This window comes from Solea senegalensis, linkage group LG3 (assembly GCF_019176455.1).
Source record: "Solea senegalensis isolate Sse05_10M linkage group LG3, IFAPA_SoseM_1, whole genome shotgun sequence".
Taxonomy (NCBI): domain Eukaryota; kingdom Metazoa; phylum Chordata; class Actinopteri; order Pleuronectiformes; family Soleidae; genus Solea; species Solea senegalensis.
Genome location: NC_058023.1, coordinates 16,229,467 through 16,250,808, shown reverse-complemented (window position 1 = coordinate 16,250,808; position 21,342 = coordinate 16,229,467). Strand labels below are relative to the sequence as shown.

Below are 21,342 nucleotides of genomic sequence, written 5' to 3'. Positions count from 1 at the left end.
TGTGCTTCAGGACAGGAAACTTTGTGGGAGCAGATGTTATTTGTCAGGCCTGGGCGAGGCAGACTTCTTTGTTCAAAAGCAAGCAGTAAAATAATCTAACTTTAATCTAACTTTTGTAATGAACTAAAATGTTTCACTGTAGTTGGATAATTTTAGGAGGGCTGGGCATTTTTATTCATGACATAAAAATACAGAATCTACGGAGCCTGGGAGGTGACATCTGTTTATAATAACTTTATTCATACAGTAAGAAATAACCATCATGGTAAACAACAACATTGTTGTTTTGTGATTTTCACCTTGAGTAAGGTGGAAAAATGTGGTACAAAACCTTGTTTTCATCTAAATGAGTTGTCCTCTATGAACAGCTTGCTGTGAGGGAGCAGGGACTGTCTACAAATTGCAGCACTGATACTTTTTTTTATAATTTCTGGGAATTTTAATTCAAAATAAAAATAGTCACAGACTGCTCTTTTTATATGTAACAAATCACCATCCTTTAAAGATTTTATAGGAAAAAAATATCTTGGGTCGTATAAGAAAACAGTTTTAAAAGAGTTAAGAAATATATTTTTACCAAGTTATCTGTATAATGCAAAACACGTGATTTACTGACATGTACGAGAATTCTACAGGTCATTTGTTTCTAAATGCACATGTCTAACTTTGTACCTGCTTATTTGGAACACTGCAGGGTTTGGAGCAGAGGATGGAGGCTGGTAGTCTGACTTTAGATTTCCTCGGCTTTCCAGTCACGTCCACCTGGACTGACTTATACGGCCTAGACAAAATCCGCAGGCTGCTTTCACCTGCCACACAAAAACACAAGGACATGGTCATTCCATCATCTTCCTTTTTAAGTGCTCTATCATCACATTGAAGTTGGAAATATAGCAGAAAAAAAAAACCAATGTGAATCTTATACAATCTTGGGGCTCAGGAGCAAAATATGTCTTTGTACGATTTAGAAATGGAACAAGTTTAATGTATTCTTTCGCCAGATGATGCTTTAAACAAAATTCAAATTGTGCCCTCAAAATGTCCCAGCAACATTCAGTTTTGTTTCCTGATTGATTATACTGTTCGTACACACTGTTCTTTTAGCTAATCTGAGAATATTCTGGCATGGTGTTGCGGAAGTCTTCAATGTAATCAGGAAAATAAGAAGGAGCAAACCATCAGACTGAGGTGTGGGGTTGATGGGTCTCTTGTCAGGCTGTCTCCTGTCACTTCCTGCTCCATGGCTGAGAAAAAAAAAAAAAAATACATGTCACAACGACATCAGTTGTATAGGATAAATATCAACAGCTTTGTCTCTATGACACTGGAAAACATTCTTACAGCATTCTTACCTTGCTGATTGAGACGGTGTTGGGTTTAATGGCCGTGGTGCTGCAGTGACAAACACAAGTATATATTATATATACTTATTATATATAATATAATCTAGAGAATACATGATAATCAAATCTACAATTGATTGGTTTTTTCAATCGCTTAAAATGATTTACTGTTCTCATGTGGAGCATCTTTCACGAATGACTCTGCCTCTGCACTGTCTGATTTAGAGATGGTGTGGATATCTGCAGATAGAGTCTGAAAAACAGCTGTGTCAATGCCGTTTCTCATGTATTTCCCATGCAATGACGAATTTGAACATAACTATGCCATCTCAGTAGTTTAGGAAAGTGTAATTCAGTACATATGGCATATTAAATTGTAGTACCTGATGCAATGGGATATTTTCTGTGTGGAAATAAGGAACAACACTCCTCCTCCTCAGAGCTTCTCTGCAGGCCTTCTCCTCACACAGCTCCTGTCTGAAATAAACATGATTAATGAATCCATGACTAATAGTGTAATTTTGTACCTAATTTTGGAATATCCATACTCTTTTGTTCATTATCTACACTGCAACCCTCTGTCAGTGCTGTTCCAAATGATACCTTTAGAGGAGAAACACAGCTGCAGCGATAGAGCTTCACAAATCACGTGACTCACTGCACACTTTAAATCCACAGAGATCGCCCAATATATAACAAAACTTGACAGACTGAATATGTCTGGTCCTTGTAATGCCTGAGTTTGGAAACAGCTGAAGAGGACATTATTCCAGTCCTGCAGTATCCTGGCATCTTCAACGCCCTGATTAACTTCCCTTCATCTAACTCCAGAGAGTCACTAAACGTTATCGAGACCCTGGAGGGAAACAAATGGATGCAATCTGGCTTTGTGACAAACATTCACCTCAGGAGTCTACTGGCTAACGATAGGATTGGGAGGGTACATTTAATGTAAATAATTGCTGTGTTAATATTGATGTGCCAACTATCTAAAACACGAAATCTGTTGTTTATGGTTTCTCATCGCTCTGTCTTCTCCTGCTCTCTGTGAGTTAGCAGTGATTCACCTCCACTGTCTCTCTGGATCTGTGGGGATCCAATTCAAAATGTTCACTTTTATGATTAAAAACAGACATACGGCGTGATTCATGTGTTGTCTGGTACCACGGTTCTCAAACTGTGGTGACCTTCCTCTGGTGGTACAGAAATTAGAACAGAAATACTGTTCTTATGTATATACCAGGGTTTGTGATCAGAGTGGAGCTGAGGAATTTTGATAGGAGGGTGTAGAAAATTAAACTGGTAACAAAAAAACAATTATAAATTAAACAATAAGTCACCTTATCTCTCTCTCCACTATACAGTCTGATAACCACTGTCTAGTATATACATCTATAGAGGTGAATAGTGTCAAGTTCTTTACCTTGGCTGTGTGACGTCAACTACTGAAGCTTTATACATAAAAACGGGGCCTTAAGGGTCCAGTGAGGGAGAATTAGTGACATCCCATGGTGGGAATGCAGGTGTACCAAAGGAACTACATTGGCCTTTGCACACCAGGAGGGATGTTGTTCTCTGTGTTTGACCTGGATGACTGAGAAACATTGTTTGTGCACTGAGCTTACACTTAAAAACACAAAACATGTGCTCAGGCTGGTTTATAAAAACATGGCAACCATTGCCTGAAGGCTTATTCTGAGGCTACGAAAAGCATGGATTTGTATTTATCTTAAAGCAAATATACACCTGCACACATATACTTATGGGTAGTATAATCAATTTCTGTTAATACCCTCCTAATGTTACACACCGGACTTTTGAAATAACTTCCACAGCTAACACATACCAATGTGACTGTGACTAAAGGAAGAATGATACAACTTTAAGTATCGGTAAAGACAATCCATTTAAAAATTATACACTGGGTCCATACATTACATGTCATTTAGCAGACGCTTTTATCCAAAGTGACTTACAATGGAATTGAGTACAATCAGCCCATACATCTCCCTCTCAGTGTTATAAGTTTAATGTTAACCTGCTCACCCCAATGTCTTAAGGGCAAGACAGAGTTGGGCAGTCTTACTCATTGCCTCTGGACTTGCAGGACTATACAGACCTTCTGGTATATTGTATTGTGGGGACAAGACATAAATAAGATTCTATCCATCACTCTGTGGCACATGCTACTTGGGATATCAAATTGTTGTATTTCTGAAAAATACAATAAGAACCTGTGCAAAATGCTACATTTCTGTGCAAGAAAATGTATCCTGTATTGTATAACGGATAAACACAATTTCATAACTGATTATGTATTGTTATAATGTTTGAACTTTATGTTGCATGATAAGGATGTTGTTTTTGTAAAATATGGGAGCCTTTTATCTTTTATTGGACTGGATACAACTATATTTACTAGAGGACTTACATAGATTGGAAAGGGTGATATATCCACAGTAACTACTTTTAACCTACTTTAATGTCAATACATAATTCCTGAGCCATCTGTCTATAGGTATAGTTATTTCCAAGCAGAGTGGTTGATTGGTTTTATTTTATTTTGTTGTGTTAGTGCGTTGATAAAAAATCAATAAAAAATATGGTTACTCATGAAGGTGAGAATATTTTTTTCTGTGTTGTGAGAGTGTTGACAAGGAAATATGCAACCACTTTTTTAATAAAATAATGGATAATCATTCAGAAGGAGAAACTCGTTACCTGTATTGTGCATGTCTTTGAGTCCAAAAACTGCATAAGAGAGGGCACATAAAAGGTTATTTTTAAAGTTTAAACATCGACGCATGCAATACATTTTAATATCTCTTTTACCTGTCACTGATGAGTGTGGCTATGTTTCCTGAAGAATCTGAATGGTCAGCTTTGGCTTCAAGACCTTGGCCATACAGACTGCCAATGTCCGCTGTGGAGACACACAGAAGACACTAATCATGTCAAATAAATAAGATCATTTCTAGTCAACAAGCAAATTTTGATAATAAATAATTACATTTATGATCAAAAGCATGAACAGTCTGATTGCACAATATGTCCAGTCATGGCGATCTTTGGAAACTATATAAGTGAGATTATTAACAAAAACCAGAGTGACGTACCTGGTGTCTTCTTGTCGCAGGACAGATTAATGTCCTCTTCCTCTGCAAAAGACTTCAAAGTACATCATTCATTAATTTTTTGTTTGCACATGCTTGCATGTGTGTGTTTGCTTTTCCATACTGACCAGGACCAGACTGAGCAGATCAGCAGCATGGTCACTCTCTTCTCGAGTTCGAGGGTCTTTGACCTTTATTTCTTCCGATCGCCGCTCCCTCTCCATCAAACTTTCGATGTATTCCTACAATCACATTTGAACATTTTTTACAGTCTTGTGAAAGGTAGATCATTTTAAAGTGGCTGGTAATTGTTAACAGACTTAAAGCTGCAGTTTGTAACTTTTGATGATTGATGTTGTTGATGTCATTTCGTGCCTCCGTTTGGTCGTCACAAACTGCAACTGCAACATGATTTCTATGCCGTATCATTCATCTGTAAACAACCTCTGTCCATCCAGTCTAACTGCTGAACGACTGTAGAATTCACGTCTGCTGCTGTTGGTACCTCAGTCTGTCTTTATGTAAAATTAATCACTTCCTGTGTGACATATGATCTCAACACTGCTATACTTAGAAACACAGAAACAGCTGATGGGCTTAATCACAATTGTGTGAACTCATTTGACAATGGTAGGGATCTAACCGACTTCTTTTTTTTTTAGGTATAAAAGATATGAACCGAAGTGTAGCTAAACTGTAGCCCTCTTCTGAAACTGGTTCCGCCCAATGCCAGATTTTGAAAAATGCCAAGAAGTGGGCTGAGACCTAATGTGAAGGAGAGAGTGGAGCAGTGAGGGGGCACAGTTTGGTAGTGAAATCTGACACCAAGTTGCAGCAGTCTATCCACACAGAAATGGAACTAATTGTAAACAATCTTTTTCTTTACCATTTTGAAAAGGTTAACATAAACACAGTATTGTTTCAGGAAATGTCTCTATCCACACAAACCCAAAATGACTCAAAATGCTGTAGTACATATGCAAGCGCTGTAATTCTACACCACAAACAGAGAAGAGTGAACCAAGCAAACAGACCAAACAACAGTGTTGACAACAGTGTTGTTTTCTCCCTCCTTATTACACGATTCAGTTTCACTGTTAATCTTAATCACTTATTTTGTTTAGTGGAAGAGTGGAAGTGGATGAGGACAGGACTTCATCTAGTGATATCTAATGTCTTTTCTGGCTGACTTAAGTTATTTTTCATTGAAAGCAGTTGGCTACACTACCAAATGATGATGACAACAATGACGAAGAAAGGGATAGTGAATGCCAGCACAAGAGAGAGGTGACATCATCATTTCCCCAAAGTAGTGTATTTGTGGTCTACACAAAAACGAAATGGCGGAGTTTTGAGATTTCCCCACTCTGGGAACATTTTCAAAAAATACTTTTTCAAGTCACCCTAAATGTCAAAATAGACAAAACGCCAATACAAAAAATGTATCCCTATTCACCTACACCCATTTCCCTGTGGACAGGCCCTAAAAATGTGCTCTGTGCTTCCTGTGGTGGAGAGAGTAAGGAGACAAGGCAACAGCTCTGGCATTGAGGGAGGAGTCTGGAGCAATGAGCTTCACACTGATTAGACAAGACAAGAGCGTGATGAAAGAGTGTACTGAAATAGCTAATGACACAATTTGAATGCAGTAGCTGAGAGAGGCAGTAGATACACTGATTTGTATCACAATAATTGTGACGATCTGCACCTGGATCAACAAAGACATTACTAAATACCCAGATGAAGTGGTTTACACCTGATAAAAGTGGACTTCACAAAAACAGCAAATATTTCCGCACAAAAAAATCCTAGCTAGAAGTTGCTGGGGAGGTAGGATGAAATGATAACTACTACCTTCAGCCGTGTGTCTATTGTCTTCTTGAGTCTCTTGGTAAATGGTCTGTGCTGGTGTAGTTCCCTCATCTCCAGGACTTTAGGGCAGCCCCTGACAGACTGCAGCTGTGCTGCAGACTCCCACGGCCTCTCTCCCACATTCAGACCTCTTCCGAGGTTGGTGCCAAATACAGGACCTGGGTTCTTCTTCTGAGAGTACACAAAACACAACACTCAGGGAGGTGTAAGTTGTTTACCTGTGTGTAAAGGTACAATATGTTTATTTGTGCCAGCACCTCTACATCGGGGAAGTCATGCCAGGTGCGGTTCCTGAGGTTGGGAGGGGTGATGTCAGGGTTCTGTTTCTCTAGTAACCACTGGGACCATATACTCTGCCGAAGGGGCTTCAGGATGGTAATACCAAATTCATCTAGAACAGGCACAAGCACAAATACAAAGATGCATTTCAACATTAATTTAATTAATTAATTAATTTAATTAATTAATGAACAACTTATTCACTGGATTGTATTAGGTTTTTAACTTAAATGTGGTATTCTTGAACAGTGCACCTTGTGTGTCTGGCAGTGGTTCCCTCAGCACTGCTATGGTAGGGTCAGAATACGCCTGGTAGAGCAGCTCCTCAACAACCTGAGAGCTCAGCAGTTCAGTACCTGAGCCGTCCTCGTGAACCAGAAACAGTCTGGAAGTCAAGATTTTACGCTTTTAGTGAAAATGTGACAGTGAAAGTTTCAAGAGTAGGGATTTGCTTGAGTTTAGCTGTAGATTCTTCAACAGTGAAAGCTTCAGTATTGCGTAAATTAGGGATGGCACAGTCCAATAGACTCATTTAGGACTTTTTCAACTTATCCCTAATGTAAATATGACCTGAGTTACAGCAAATTTTTTATGTAAGCCCACCTGGAACAATGTTTTACAGGAAGCCTGGAAGCCACTTCTTTGTCCTCCACCACCTCCTTCTCCTGATTATCATCCTCATCGTACTGTTTCTCTGTGCTTGGAGCGGCACTGACGTTTAGCACTGATATCTGCCCATCCTCCATCACCTTCAACACATAGGCATATTTCATGTTAGTTTTGCAGTGTCCTTCACACTCTTATTAGGTGAGATTGCATCTGGCTGGGTACGAATATTCATGTTCAGTTTGTGCATTCAAAAACAAAAATTCATAATTCAATATAAACTGTCTCTGTTTCAAGTCACTTTAATTGTTTTTTCTTTATGTTACATTCAAACATTCTATTTATTATTCAGTCATATTTATTGTCATAATATCATTTAAAAAGTCATCTTTATATTTAATGTAAAGGTATATATTTTATCTGCTGCTATTATTGTGTGTTCTAATTCTGATTCTGAAATATTACGACAGAAACTGATGGAAAGCAGAAAAACGATGCCACCATGTGTCAACAGCTACATGGTACCACTCACTACTCATCCTGTTGAATTAACGCCAAATACTGATGAACAAACACATTTTCTTAGCCATTTGTAATACATTTGAATGGAAACCAGTTAACTGTGTGTATATTCAAAATGATACCCTCTTATAAAACTTACAACCAACCTGAAAGTGGTTTCCATCGGGGTCTGTAACATCACAGGCCACACTGTCTGTGTGACTCATGGTGTAGATTCCTGGTTGGTTTATGGGAGAATCGTCCTGAAGACTGGGGTTTACGAGTGTGTCAGTGGAGTACACACACTTCCCGTCACTCTGGATCTGCAGGAACCCCACACTGGATGGAAATACCTTGGATGCATAAGCAAACAAAAACACAAATAAACAGATAATGTGGTAGATGTTTGCCTTTCATTTTAGGATTGCCACTACTTAATACACACAATAGTATAAATTACCCCTTTCTATCAAAAATATAATTTACATTTTACAAAAGGGGTACATTATTTACAATTACTTGATGCTGTTGTAAGCATTAACGAACAGTTAATTAATGTTTTAATAAAGCCTTTATTAAAGTTGTTTAGGTTAATGAAGTTATTCATTCATGTATTATTTAAGGGTCTAGAAAGCTAAAGCTTTAATTGACAGTAAATTACTGCTTTTAGTTAAGATGTCTTACAGCTGAGGACTTATTTCCCATGTGATGTCAACCCTATTAACAATGTTAAATAACATGGTAATTGTGCTCATGTAAGTAGGGATGGCACATAACCACTGTTTCATGTCTGATATGATACCATTATCACATAAAGAGTATCTGCCAATACCGATATCGGTCCGATACAGTCATATTAGACCTATAAAACTGTAAAGCTGTTAACAACACATTTGCTTTAAGCATTTCAATCTATTTTTGGGGTTTTCACCAGGTTCTCTGGTTTCCTTCCACAGTCCAAAAACATGCAGAGGTTTATTGGACACTCTAAATTCACAGGGATTGGATGGTTTTTTTGTCTCTGAATGTTTGCCCTGTGATGGACAGGCTACCTGTCCAGGGTGTACCCCGCCTTTTTCCCTGTGTCAGCTGGGATTGGCTCCAGTGGCCCTGCAACCCTCATGTGGAGGATAAAGCCTAGGACAATGAATGAACTAATGAGTGAATTAAACTTTAATAAATCCCTCACCTGATAGACTCCTTGGTTGTCCCCAGTGATGACAGTTCCATCAGCCAAAAAGACATGAGCCATATGTCGCTCTGGATACATCACCACGGTGGCATAGCCCTCCTTCTCCACCAACACCACTCGTTCTTTGGTTGACACACTACCTTTAGACGCGCTCTCGTCACCATCCTTACACGGCGCATTGAAAACATCCTCACACGCGCTCGAGTTCGAACCAGCATCCTCTTTGCCACCCACTGTCTCTGCACTGTCCCAGCTTTGCTTGTTTCCACTGTCACAAGCTTCCTGGATGTTCCTGTTCTCATCGATGCTGTCTGCACAGTGCGTGATGGGCACACAGTCAGATTCAGATGTGGCTTTAAAAATCACACTCTCACACTGCTCCTCTGGAAAGGTAACAGACAGAGACACTGGTAAAAATAGACAGCATTTTATTAAAAAACATTTTTTAAATCCATTTGTAAGTGTAGGGGCTGTCAAGTCAAGTCAATTGTATTTATATAACAAAGGACTTTATAGTCTACTTTATAGCAAGTGACACCCTCTGAAAAATGAAGAAACCTCAGGAAGAGCTACAGAGGAGGGATCCTTCTCCCAGGATGGACAGACATGCAGTAGGTTTCACATGAACAGAAACAAGTTCAGCAGATTACAAAGAAAACATCACATAGACAAAGGGTGGAAATATAAAATAAAATATAACATACAGAAATGTAAAACGTAGAGTTGTTGTGGTTGTGTGTCGATGTAAGCAAAGTGAAGACCACCTGTGTTTGATGTTCTTTCTTGGTGGAAAGTGGTGATCCTGGTTCCATCTGCGTGTTCCACACTTAGAGATCCATCTTTATTGTGGACAGTAACCACCATATCCTCCCGGCTCAGCATCACCTGACACAACAACAGAACACAGACAGAGATGTCAGCAATAACAAGCATCAGGTGATTTCAGAATGGGGGCAAATCAGCATCTCTATCCACAGATAGGCTTCACATCAATTTCATCAACAAGTTATATATTATCAGAATTATTGTGTCAATATCTGTTCACCTGATTTATATCCCTTACTTTATTAAAGCAACTACTTCTTCATCACACTTATATAGACAGTTTTATTTATAGTCTTAGTCTTAAATGTGATTTTCCATCTAAACTATTTTTGACCTTCTTTTTTGAGAACATTTTTACTGGATCACCAAATATCCTGAGGACAGCAGAGGTGACTCACTGTTATAAAACACACTGAAAGTGAGTTTAGAAAAGGAAGTGATGGAAACTCACAGGCAATGGATTCTTGTCATGATTTGTCACTTCAGTTAAGTGTCTTTGCTTTTTCCCTTCATGTTCCATGTCTTGTCTTCCTGTTTTATTTTGTGATCACTCACCCCTGTCTCTGTTTCAGGTTCCTGTCTGCCATAGCCATAGTCATAGTCTTTTCGTGTTTTGAACCTAGCCTGCCTTTTTTCTACCTTGCCTTTTTGCCTAACGTTTTTGTACCTCTGCCGGATCTGATTGACCTCCCGTGTACTGAACCTCTGCCTGGAAATAAACTCTGTTACTGACTGAATCGTGTTCTGAATCCTGCCTTTGTGTCCTCTGTTCTGCCTTGCCATAGTCCTTGACTATTCTGCTTATAGAGTTATCACTTCACATCAGGTACTTTCGTTTATTTGTGACACTGAAGTTTTCATCCAGATTCACAGCTTCTCGGTGGTAAGATGTAAAGTTAAGGGAAATGTAACTTACAGTGATCGTCCTTAATGCCGAACAAGAATCTGTGAATCTGGACTTCAGCATCTTTACAGACTCCAACACAAATTAACTTAAATATCTTCTTTACTTTACATGCTTCTATTGTGAGGTGTAAGTGTTCTCTGGAGTAGAATGACAGAAAGTTTATCAGAATGTTGTAGATGTAATACTAGAGGTCTGGAATAATGTCCACTGTGGCTGTTTCTATACTCCTATACCCAGAGGGTATTGTAAAGGGGAGATATTATGCAAAATCAACTTTTTAACCATTTCAATACTTATATTTGGGACTCTGGAGGCCAAAGTGTGGAAAAAGAATACTCAGTCATGTTTTCGTGGTCCCCCCTTAGTGTATAGGCGATAAAACACTCGATGTTGAATTTCCTGCGCTTATGACGGCAGCATGCGCATTTCACCGCGAATGTTACCGCCCACCAGTAAGTTTACTTCGAGAGCTCCACCTTCGCTCCACCTTGTCCCTGCAAGATTGCAGGCGAGGGAGGAAGAGCGGTATTATGTCAACGCGGAGGGACAAGTGTGCTGTTCGTGGCTGCACAGTGGAGAACAGTGTTTTACAGAGGATTTTATATATGAAGCTAATGTGCCGGATAGTCAGCAAACGTGTGTTCGCACCACTTCACATCAGACTGCGGCCAGCAGTCGCTGTATTTAGTCAGCGAACATATTTCACCGACGTACAAACACACACATTGTTGTCACACAGAGCTCATAACTGACCATTCTGACACGTCCTAAGTAAAAATATTTGTTCAGTACGTCCTCTATGACCGGAACACAGACTCAATCTGATACAGTCACATACATCAGAGTTTATGCAGCTCGCCGCTGGCGATCAGCGGTGCTGCACTCTCTGTGCAGCGGTGCTGCACTCTCTGTGCAGCGGTGCTGCACTCACTGTGTCACCGCTGATCGCCAGCAGCGCGCGGCGAGAAGCGAGCTGCCTAAACTGTCGCTGTATGTGTGCCGTCACAGGAACAGACCACCGACACATGGATACTTAGGGACAGCACCGCTGATCGCCAGCGGCGAGCTGCATAAACTGCCCGGAGCACTGGAGCTGGTCAGCGGTGGCGAGGTCTCCGGTCTGATACAGTAACATACGGCGGCAGTTTAGGCAGCTCGCCGCGCACCGCTGGCGATCAGTGGTGCTGTACCTAAGTGTTTTTAACTGATTTACAGTTCGGCACTGTTCAGCTCGATCCTTATGTAGGACGTCTCTTCCTGTGACGGCACTCTCGCTGTTTTCTGAGCATGCTGCCATGTTGATATTGTCAGAGAATAGACTAGTAAAGAGGACAAATCAGAAACCCCCTGGAAGAAGTGGGTGTGTGTTTGCCTGTGTCTCATTTGCATATAAAGGGACCATGCACGAAAACCGAGCATTCTGAAAGGGGCGGGTTTATCAGGGTTATTGAACTGCTGATTCTTCATCCTTATGGTATTTTGACGAAGGCATGTCACTGACATGTTCATTAGGACACCAGGGAACTATTTTAATGGGGGAAATAAGGTATAATATGTCCCCTTTAATAAGGATCAGATATATTCAATCTGTCAGTTTATGTGATTATTTTTTTGCTCGCTCTGTGGATTTAAAGTGCACAAACTTTGAAACCAGCTTTTCCAACCAACATTGTGCTATGAGCAAACTGAGTCATGGCACATCTCTTTTTTGTTTTTTTGCTTTGTACTAGTTGATTGTTTGTTTGTGTTTTTGCTCTGTATTGTAATATGTACTAGTCCAGTGTTTCCCAACTCTGGACCAGTTTTATCCAACCCAAACGCGAGTTTAACTGTAACAATTTAAGTGTAACTTTTTCCTGTATGATACTAAAATAAAATGATGCCTGTGTAATGTGAGGTGTAGCACTGCACCTCTTACCTCATGTGTGATGGGGTCTACAACCTTGTAGGTAAGAAGACGGGGGGCGCGTATGCGTTTGTGAATGGACCCCACAGTGCAGACGCGAGATCCAGAGGTATATGTAGTAATCCAACACCTTTTCCAATTACTCTCTATGTTCTGCTCTGTACAGACACACAAAAGAGACAGAGAAAGAGAAAAATGTTGTAACAATGTTCGTCGTTCGAAATAATAATAACATTACAATAATTATTAAATTATTGTGTAACAAAGTACCTTACATTCAAATTGAATCAAATTGCATTTTCTTTGTATAGCACCAAATCATAACATACATACATACATGAATTCCACTTGTCCTTTTGTCCAATATAATCACTGTCCCTCCACTGCATGTGACCAAACTACCTCATACTTGACTATCTTAATGTTCTCAAAAAAATTTAATTGATATCTACACTATACCAGCAACTAATGGAGATAAAAGAAAACACAACCATATATAGGTGTGAATATTTCTGAGGTCAAATGGTTAGATATATGACAAATACAACATTTTATTACATTACCTATTTTGATAAAATACTGTTGGAAAAATTTAACACATTTCTTTGTAAGCCCCAAAATTAGAAGCACATTTTTTGCCTGCAAATGGGGCAGTGAATGTGAGTGATTCTATTGCTTCTTTTCGTTATGTCCTGGTAAAATGCACTTTAAGGAGAATTTTGGGCTATACCGAGGACATAGATAGTGTATATACTTTTTGTTTATAATCTTAATTGACAATATGTTATTTATTGTACATTCTTAAATGTGAAAATGTATGTTAGGTATTGATAACTTTTACCTTCACTGTTCTTATTTTGGTAATATGACAGGCTGTGTCAAGAGAAGACAAAATTTTGTTGTCAACAGCTTGCCATCAAGCCATCACAAAAAGATGGTACAAGACAGAATCATCAACACAAGTTGAGTGGCTGACAATATTGTGTGGCATATGTAATGGAGCAGCTGATTCATAGAATTCAAAAGGAGCAGTAGTGATATAAATAGAACCATGTTTACATGTCAACGACAGAATGAAATTTGGAATATCGAACAGACTGCAGAGAGTTTTTTTTGTTGTTTTTTTCATTATTATTTTTATGTGTCACCCTACAGCAAGTGGAAAACAATAAGAATAAACTGATGAATACATTATCCTCACAGTAGAACACAGTAGTACAATTTTTCCTTACCTTCATTTGTGTTGTCCTCCTCAGTTGGAGCTCCATCCTGACTGAAACTGACTGCTCCATCAGCAAACAGCATCTGCAGCACACAAATATAAGGCTTATGCTGTATACATCTGTGCCATTCAGTGCATGTGGTATAATTTTAAGTCAAACTGTACAACGATCGAGAAATCGAGTAATCGTTTGTTCCATAAAATGATAGAAAATGTTGAAAAAAATTGGCCTGTGTTTTTCAAACCTCAAAATGGTCAAAATTTGACCAAGATTATTCAGTTTTAATGATTCCTGTGTTATATGGAGCAAAGACAAAAACAGAACCTTTTACCTATTAAAAAACACTCCAAACCAATTAATTATCATGCATCCATTATCTACCACTTTATCCTCTACCAGAGGATCACAGGGGGTGCTGTGCCAATCTCAGATGATTTAGGGCGATAGGCGGGGTCATGCCCTGGACAGTTCGCCAGTCCGTAACAGGGCCACATATAGAGACAAACAACCATTCACCACTAAACTGAATTACGAGACTCTAAATTGACCGTAGGTGTGAATGTGAGTGGTGAATGGTTGTACATACATGCAATATGGGGACTAGGTAAACTGGTCACTCTGAATATGGTCACCAATTTACCTAGTCCCCATATTGCATGTATGTCCCCATATTGCATGTTTTTGGACCGGGGCTTGAATTGCTTATCAGAACAGTTTTAATTATAAAAGAAAATTCAAACTGATTAAATGATTAAAATAAGAAATTTGGTACCCCTGGTTACTGGTAAACCCTTCACCAGTTGTACATTTGTTAGTATTTTTTCCAATGAGTCAGTTTGTACCTCTGCAGACTTGTCTCTCATGTAACGGATCACAGTTCCCTGGCTGGTGACATTGCGGGACAGTTCCTTGGTGAGGACCGTGTCCTGAAGCCGCTTCACCTCTATTGTACCATGTAGAGGAAAGCTCTGTCTCACCAGGATACCCTGCTCTTCTGTGGAAACACCAGTGCATATAAATTATGTGATAACTATTTGAGAATCAATATTAACACTAACTTCTCATTTGCTGCAAGACTCTTTTTTACATGTAGAGCAGCAAGATCCTCTTCTGCCAAAGTGAACAAGTATATTTAAAATTAACTTTTACATACTAAGTCGCTTTGGATAAAAGCATCTGCCAAATGACATGTAATCTAACCTTTAGATCATAACCATTGTCAGATATGCACACAAATTCAGTCAGGTCAAGTCTGAAAGTATTGTTTGACACAGCCTGTTTTCAGATATGGAGACACAGCACACATCGTCTGGTTGAACCCAGCCAAGTTCAAGTTTGCTCTGCAGACACGTCTGGCAAAGACGCTGTTTTGGCCAAATACAGAATCTCCTAAAAAAGGGGACCGATCACAAACCCCTGGTACACTAGAGGCTTAATGTGATGAGAAAGAGTATGCTCTGCATACATCATCCAGATTATTGGTCTGATTGGTTGTGGGTCAATCAATTGCGTACAGAGGCATTTTATCTATGTCCCTTGGTCACGCCTCTTTAAAGTGGGAGGAAACTACACCCTTTCCAGACTGATACTCAATCTTAAAATGAGAGTAGTCGGGCTTAGTTTAATCAAAGACCAGAGGTAGAATAAAAAAAATAATCAAGTTAACCCTGCAGCTAATAATAAAGATTCTCATTTATTTTGTCAGAAAAAAAATGTATTAATTTTTATGGGCTCCCAAAATGCAAAGATGAGCGTCGTAGGGGCTGATATGAGTGCTTAAACAGAGTTATGTTGCTCTGTTGATTAGTTCTGTGATACACAGGTACGGCAGAGTATCATCACATTCTCTTATGTCTTATGTTTTATATTTAAAAACCTCACTCACTTACTTGTGGTTTTATATTTTGTTGTGTTTTATATTTCGTTAATTGCTTTTGTTTTTTTTTTTGTGTAGGTCAGATGTTGCTGCAAAATCTTGTTATGTCCTTATAATGAAAATAAAAAATTCTGGATCAGTCGATTTGTATACTTGACTCAAAGTAAACAATGTAAGAATGTGAGCAAACACACACACCTCTAGTACAGGGATTCACTGACCTTGAGTGTCCTCTCTTCGAAACTGCAAGAGGAGGCCGTTGGGAAGAGACAGGCTGAGACTGTTGAATGGTTCCGGTGAGGATCCTGACTGGCCTTCACACACCTGAGGCTACAAATAGTACAACTTTACACTGTCAATAGCGATATTGCAACATTGTCCATGTTGTTTGTGGTCTTTTGTGTATCCATGCCAAACCTGGGACTCCTGAGTTCCACTCAGGCTGGCTGAGTCTGTGTCTGATGCCCTGGATTGATGGGTTGAGGAGGAAGGAGAGTTGGTGACATCGCTGGTGGCTCTTGTGATGGCCACTTCAGTTTCCGGTATACTCTCTGGAGCATCACCAAACGCAAAAACACTGTTAACAATTTCTGCACGGTGAAAAAGATCTTTGTCTAATCCAAACATAGCTAAAAAAATATCTTTAATGCAAAAAATCTCAGTGTATTAGTATTAGGAATGGGGCTGCAAACTAGCTCTCTGGTTTTTGAGCTTCATGAATGTGAATATTGGGTTTCTGTGCTCCAGATAACAAAGACATTATTAAAACGCATTCATTTTGGTTAATGGACAAAAGAAGACATTTGAGAGGTTTGGGAAACAACAATCAAAGTTTTCAAAACAATGGATTACTTATAGTTAATAGTAGTTAGTTGCAGTTCCGATTAACAACATCTGTATATACTGTATGTACATATATATATATATATATATATATATATATATACATATACACACACACGTATATACATACATACAGTACATATGTATATTATTACGATCATCAGTTATGACTTAAAGACATTTCAATATGGAAGATAATTTTGAAATATGAAAACAACAACAATATAACACAAAATCTAATCTTATCTAATTTCACATAGGCTGAAAGTCCTTTAAGTGTAGCACCTATATGTTCTCCTGTGGGACCATAGAAACTGTACGAGAGGTGAATTCCATTGTTTAGCAAAGCTGACAGGGAGCCCAGCTTCACTCTCTTCACTGCCACATACGCTGACACTGCAAAATATACACATACACACATTCACAGGTCACACAGTCTTATTTAAAACAAATTATCTAAGAAAATAATATTAAAATGTTGCATATTGGGATTAATGGAATGTTAAAACTACACTTACAATTTTCCTTTTTGTAATCAGCCTCTTTATCAAGTGACTGTGAAGGATAAACATCTCTGATGATGTGTGTGAAGAAATGATGTCCATCCTTCTTCACTGCCACTTTCATTAGCCTGGAGCCTGGAAATGAATTCATGTGTGCAAGTAAAGAATCACCCTTAGCGATGATCAACTACAGTGTCACTGTTCTTCATTCAGCAAATGAATGTACAGCCTGAAAACTTTTTCACTTAGTTTAGACACATTTCCAGAGCGTGTGGCACAATCTCTCAAAACCAAATACAAATTGAAAACTTAAGTACTTCACTGTCAAAACTCTAGAAATCTCTTGGACAAAACGACGCAGTCTCTTATTAAAACAGACTCCTTAGATCGAAACATGACACGTATGCTGATGTCTTACACTGATGAATTCAAAACACTTCCACCAAGTGTCAATGTGTGTTGGCTTCATTGGGCCATTTTTATATTCAAATACAAAAACAAGTATGGGAATATGTTTTTTTGCCTGTGATAGCATTTACAGAACATGTTTTTGTGACATAGACGTGAACACAGAGTTTGCACATACTAATCAGAAGTAGGGCTGGGCAGTATGTCGATATTTTATCTACTGTATATCGTGAGATATGGTCTTAGATCGTAATAAGGTATCTGTGATGACTTTACTGTTTTTAAAGACTCCTGCATTGATAATTATAATATTTATTAATTGGCAAAATACACCAAATATTATATATTGATAAAAAAAAAATACATGGAATAGATACAATTATGTATTTTTTTTTAAAGTCACTAAATAACTTACTAATTTGTGTTATATATTTGACCATATTTAAAATCAATTTCATTGCACACACTTAACATTGTGATATTATTTATAAGCCATATTGCACAGCCTTACAGAAACATTTATTTGATGTACATTGTGATATTTACATCAATATCGAATAATGTAAAAAAAGTATATTGTGATGAAATTGCGCAGACCTAATCAGAGTTTCTAAGTAGAGGCACTTTGTGCTCATTGATTCATTTTCTACTGCTTTATCTTGCACATGAGGGTCATAGGGCCATTGGAGCAATCCCAGCTGACATAGGTTCGAAGGGCGGGGTACACCATGGACAGGTTGTCAACCTTGCTGTAAGTCAACAGTGCTTACCACTACACCACCAGGTGGCCTGTGTTTGTGTCCAGAGAGTAGCAAAACCTTCTAAAACCGTAATTTTAAGTAATATTCAAACTACATACAGAAAGGTTGTTCATTCATTCATGTGTGTGTTAACCCTGCAACTGAGTGGTGACCTGTCCACAGTGTGACCCGACCTTTCGCCCTATGTCAGCTGGGACTGGCTCAAGCTGTCCCACAAGCCTCCAGGTTTGTCTCTGTACCTTCAACATAGTTGATATTTTCCACAGTGATTTTCCCTCCATCTGAAGGGAACAGGTACTGGAGACAACCTGACACATGGATCAACATCCCATTCATGCTGTAACCTGTGAAGCCCTACAAATCCACACCAAAACACACAAAAAAAGATGTGTTGGTTTTAAATAAACATAACAAATGGTCTTATATCTACGTCCAAACAAAAGCTCATCTGATACACATTTTTCTGTGTGTGTGTGTGTGTGCACTCACACTGCAGTGCTCTTGTGTCTCAAGCTGGCCATAGGTTTTGTGTACAGGGGGCGCCGAAGTGGTAGTGAGCTCAGTGAGCTTCTCCCCTGAGCTGTCTGCCGACTCTGGTCTGTTCTTCCTGCTACCAGTCAAATTTTTATTACTTTTAGTCTCCTCCTTCTGTGGCTTGCCTTTTGGCATCTTCACCTTTTTTGATTTCTTGGCCTCCTCCTCCTCCTTTAGCCGCTCCTGCTCCAACTTCCAGGCCTGTAACATGCAAACAAAATGCAGTGAAAGTATGAGAGAGAGTGATTGAGCATGGAATATTTAAAGAAGTCAATATGGCCCCATTCCATTTTTTGGGAAATAATAAATAACCAACCCGAGTTTGAGTCTTAAATCTGCAGTACGTAACTTTTGCCCTGACTGAGGGAAGGAAGTTTATCCTGTCAAACTGAATAAACTTCTTTGTGTTATCAGCCATACTCCAACCTGTTAGTGGCCATTTTGCTTTACTTTGTGAAGCACTTTTTTTTTGGACTGCTTGTTTCTTTTTGTGGGAGGAGTTTGGGAGTTAAACTAGAACCACGTTATTTTTTCTTTCCTCTTGGTGTGCTGCACTCAAATGGGACAGATGTAATGTAAAGAACAAATGACTGTTAAAACATATACCAGGGCTATACAACTTCAGAAGTGGGTGAGCCAAAAAATAGCTGGTGAGTTTGTGGGCCCAACCTAAAGCGTCCTCAACAGTCTTATAAATAAACCTACTTTTGCCAGGACGTTCCTCCCCAACTTCTCCCTGACCCTGGGAAAACTGCTATTTGATTTGACTTGTGCTCTTCAAGTTAATGCAACTCTCTTTGTACAGAAATGCATTGCACATTAAACACACCGGTTTGGTGCTTGTACTTGCTGGTAATGTAAATAAATATTTCTTTGTCGATTCTTTCTGGAACTGACAATTTTCTAAGTCAACTCTGCGTTGCTTTGCCTTGGCGAATGACATCACAATACACTTTGTCAGTTCAGTTCCAGTAACGTAAGTGTCTCTGACCTGCCCCGCCCATGAAGGCGTGAGTGACTTGTGAGTGACTTGTTGCATGCGTAACATGACGTAAAGACCCAAATCAGATGAGAGCTATTGAGACTCAATTGCTCTAGAGATTTGTGTGATTGTTACAAGTGAGTATGTATTAGATGCTGGTTGGTGCTGACTTTCAGGGAGTCCTTCCTGATGAACGGATCCAAAGAGTCCTCATCATCTGTAGATTCCGAGTTTTCATCTAATTCAGGAAGAAATCAAATATCATACTTGTAAATAAAGGTTATTAAGCACACTCTCATGATCAGATTCTTCAGTTGACAGCTACAGCACCGTTTGGAGACTCAGCACTGAGAAGCTGCAATGCCATTCTCTTTGACTCCTCCTCTCTTGTCCAGTCCAAAATAGTATCAGCTACATTTTCCAGATACGTCCTATCAAAAAGATAACAGAGTTGTTGTTCTTCTGCATTCTTAAATACAAAAAACATCATCACAGGACAACAGAATATTAATTCTGACCTGAACTTGACATCAGTGTGAAGGGCCACATCCCAGAACTCCTTGCACTGGTGATCAGAACGTGTGGGACTGTGGCAAAAAATGTACAGGACGTTGTTGAGGCTTCCTCTGAAGGTGTCGAGGCACAGGTATTCTTCCGACGCTACCTGGAGTACCTATGCAGAAAAAAATTAACACACGTATTGGTCTAGTTTAGTGTGAAATGTTTTAATTTGTTCTTTTCTTCTTGTGAACCCATGTCTGGCTTGTTCTTAGAAATGTTCACTGGAAAATAAATTATGAGAGAGTGACAAAGAAAACAAAAGATCACCTGTGGAAAGACAGAAACACTGTGGTGTTCAGCATAATACCAGTCATGCAGAGATCTCAGCCGACAGCGCTGGATGTCTGACAGCTCCACATCACAGCTCATTCTCTCACTGAACTTGTGGAGGAAAAACAAAACATGAAACAATAGTGGGCGGAAAGCAGAACAAGAGCTTTCTCATTACAGTCTACAGAAATGTGATAATGATACAACGATGTAAACAATACCTCTGCATTACCAGGTTCCTCTGTGAGAAATGCTGAAATACAAATGAGATACTGTCAGATGTACAGCTCAGAGAAGTGATTGCACTCAGCTTTCTTAAATCAGATAATTTCAGCTGTTACAAAACACTGATGCACGTAAACTGAGGACCAGAAAGTCCCTGCACTGGCTCCCTCTATGCTTCAGAATAAATGTAATAGATTCTGTTCATTTATTTATTTTTCTATTTTTTTTTTTTTGTTCTTTTAAAGCTTATAATGGGCTTGTTCCTTCTCATCTTTCTGATTGGCTTTTAATTTAAAAGCCAATGAAGCCAGAATATCTGAGCCTTCTTGAGGGCTGTTAGGTTACAGTTTAACCGGCTCTACTCGCCTCGCCACGACACAGTATGATTAGGTTGCATCTCTACTACAATAAAAAGTACCTACTCAACTTGGGCGGAGTCATCGCTGCACGGCTGCGTGATACTGCGGTGACTCTGTTTTATACGCGACACACACACGAGTGACTAGTGACTTTACACCAGACCTCTCTTCCTGTGACGCACTCTGGCCAGTCAGTGGCCGGCAGTCTGACCAATCATCGCACAGTACCTACTCAGCACGCTTTTGGAACCTC

General features: G+C 39.2%; 1 protein-coding gene across 1 annotated transcript in view; it reads right to left on the bottom strand.

The window, feature by feature from the left end:
- Positions 1 to 21,342, bottom strand: part of spag17 (sperm associated antigen 17) — a 40,027-nt gene that overhangs the window by 3,249 nt on the left and 15,436 nt on the right. Inside the window, exons 15-44 of the mRNA XM_044022712.1 lie at positions 20,727 to 20,758; positions 20,503 to 20,616; positions 20,193 to 20,347; positions 20,005 to 20,105; positions 19,845 to 19,912; positions 18,648 to 18,893; positions 18,398 to 18,512; positions 17,005 to 17,124; positions 16,772 to 16,882; positions 16,061 to 16,194; positions 15,865 to 15,973; positions 14,610 to 14,761; positions 13,777 to 13,849; positions 12,557 to 12,702; positions 9,671 to 9,791; positions 8,904 to 9,289; positions 7,882 to 8,067; positions 7,211 to 7,356; positions 6,862 to 6,992; positions 6,586 to 6,719; positions 6,311 to 6,499; positions 4,585 to 4,698; positions 4,460 to 4,511; positions 4,176 to 4,266; positions 4,065 to 4,094; positions 1,727 to 1,820; positions 1,512 to 1,596; positions 1,353 to 1,392; positions 1,177 to 1,244; positions 673 to 809 (exon numbers count right to left, since the gene is read on the bottom strand). Of these exons, the coding sequence (XP_043878647.1) occupies positions 673 to 809; positions 1,177 to 1,244; positions 1,353 to 1,392; positions 1,512 to 1,596; positions 1,727 to 1,820; positions 4,065 to 4,094; positions 4,176 to 4,266; positions 4,460 to 4,511; positions 4,585 to 4,698; positions 6,311 to 6,499; positions 6,586 to 6,719; positions 6,862 to 6,992; positions 7,211 to 7,356; positions 7,882 to 8,067; positions 8,904 to 9,289; positions 9,671 to 9,791; positions 12,557 to 12,702; positions 13,777 to 13,849; positions 14,610 to 14,761; positions 15,865 to 15,973; positions 16,061 to 16,194; positions 16,772 to 16,882; positions 17,005 to 17,124; positions 18,398 to 18,512; positions 18,648 to 18,893; positions 19,845 to 19,912; positions 20,005 to 20,105; positions 20,193 to 20,347; positions 20,503 to 20,616; positions 20,727 to 20,758 (3,680 nt within the window). The remainder of the gene's footprint in view (positions 1 to 672; positions 810 to 1,176; positions 1,245 to 1,352; positions 1,393 to 1,511; positions 1,597 to 1,726; positions 1,821 to 4,064; positions 4,095 to 4,175; positions 4,267 to 4,459; positions 4,512 to 4,584; positions 4,699 to 6,310; positions 6,500 to 6,585; positions 6,720 to 6,861; positions 6,993 to 7,210; positions 7,357 to 7,881; positions 8,068 to 8,903; positions 9,290 to 9,670; positions 9,792 to 12,556; positions 12,703 to 13,776; positions 13,850 to 14,609; positions 14,762 to 15,864; positions 15,974 to 16,060; positions 16,195 to 16,771; positions 16,883 to 17,004; positions 17,125 to 18,397; positions 18,513 to 18,647; positions 18,894 to 19,844; positions 19,913 to 20,004; positions 20,106 to 20,192; positions 20,348 to 20,502; positions 20,617 to 20,726; positions 20,759 to 21,342) is intronic.